A 1,572-nucleotide genomic window follows, 5' to 3' on the forward strand; every position below is an offset into this window, starting at 1 on the left:
AAAAAAAAAAAAAAAAAAAAAAAAAAAAAAAAAAAAAAAAAAAAAAAAAAAAAAAAAAAAAAAAAAAAAAAAAAAAAAGAAAAAAAAACGAAGGAAACCCAATAAGCAGCGATCGAAGCTTTAACTCAAGAAGAGCGAAAAGCTCAGACATTCAAATCCGACGGCAATACGAGAAAGCCACAAAAGAGAATCCAAGATTTTTGGGTTCATACAATCGAAGACACAGACACGAACTAAGGAACCGAACAAGATTCATTTTAGGTTGGTCTGAAGTTTTTTTTACTTGTTCTATCTCTTCTCCTGTGTTCTTTTTGTCTGAAAAAATTCTGGTCAAATCTTTTTTGTTCTCGAATCAATATCTAACACTTGTTTTGTCTGCTTACAAGCTTGTGTCTCTCTTCTCATTGCCTTGTTTCCTCTTTATCCAATTCGAATTTTGATACCCCAATTCGTGTCTTCTCTTTGCTCTGTTCCCAAAGCTTGGATCTTTTTGGAACTTCACTGATCTCGATTTACTTCTGTTAAATTCCGAAAATTTCAAAGCTTTTTTTTGCTTTCTAATTGGGATTGACAATGTTGGGTCTTTCTTGCTGGTGCAGTTTCGTGGAGTTGGCGAGAGTCTCGTTGCGCTGTTTTCTTCTTCTTCTTCTTGGAGAGAGAGTGGTATGATTTGGTGGCCTCAAAGCTAGGGTTTTTTGAATACCGAATCAGAAAGGTTGAAACTTTGAGGGCTTTTGTGTGAGTTGGTCTGTGGATATGTTCTTTAGGGTTTTAGTTCTGAGGGAGATGAGATTTGTTGCCTTTGCATTGTATGGATTTGGGAATTGCTAGTTCTGGGTCGTACATAAATCAGTTTGCATTTGTTTGGTGTGAAGGACTATAGAATTTGAGAGAGTGCGTCTGTGCACTCTCCCCCCCACTGTACATCTGGTTTTTGTTGTAGAAGAAGAAACAAAAAAAGTAAGTTTTGGTGAGAGTAATTATGCAACGGTCTCAAGATACGAGGGTTGATTTGGGTGAATTGAAAGGGCAAATTGTGAAGAAGATTGGGGTTGAGAGATCGAGAAGGTATTTTTATTATCTAGGCAGGTTTCTAAGTCAGAAGCTTACTAAGAGTGAGTTTGATAAGACATGTTCAAGGTTGTTAGGGAGGGAGAATCTTTCTCTACATAACCAGTTGATCCGTTCTGTCTTGAGAAATGCGTCTGTTGCCAAGTCCCCACCACCAGATCACGAAGCTGGTCATTCGACTAAACCTTTGGCGAATGCTTTTCAGAGTAGAAGAGATGGTCCTGAAGAAAGTGGATCTTTGATACCTAACCATAACCAGAATGAAGGTGTATGGTCCAATGGCGTTTTGCCCATCTCTCCACGGAAAGTTAGGTCGGGACTGCGTGACATGAAGACCAGAGATAGGCCTAGTCCACTAGGGTCAAACGGGAAGGTCGAACATATGTTGCATCAGCCAAGTTGTAGAGATGACAATAGAGGTAGTAGTGTTGGTATGGAAAACGGGGATTTGAGTCAATTTGATTATCAAAGATCAGGCAGATATGGTGCTGATGAAAGAGA

The 1,572-nt window shown here is 38.8% G+C and overlaps 1 protein-coding gene across 1 annotated transcript in view; it reads left to right on the forward strand.

Annotated features, from left to right (window-relative positions):
* The window catches only part of LOC104705017, a 3,635-nt gene continuing 2,113 nt past the window's right edge, over window positions 51-1,572 (forward strand). The window contains exons 1-2 of the mRNA XM_010421009.1: window positions 51-261; window positions 600-1,568. Coding sequence (XP_010419311.1) covers window positions 983-1,568 — 586 coding nt within the window. The 5' untranslated portion in view covers window positions 51-261; window positions 600-982. The remainder of the gene's footprint in view (window positions 262-599; window positions 1,569-1,572) is intronic.

This window comes from Camelina sativa, chromosome 7 (genome assembly GCF_000633955.1).
Source record: "Camelina sativa cultivar DH55 chromosome 7, Cs, whole genome shotgun sequence".
In the NCBI taxonomy this organism is placed as follows: Eukaryota; Viridiplantae; Streptophyta; class Magnoliopsida; order Brassicales; family Brassicaceae; genus Camelina; species Camelina sativa.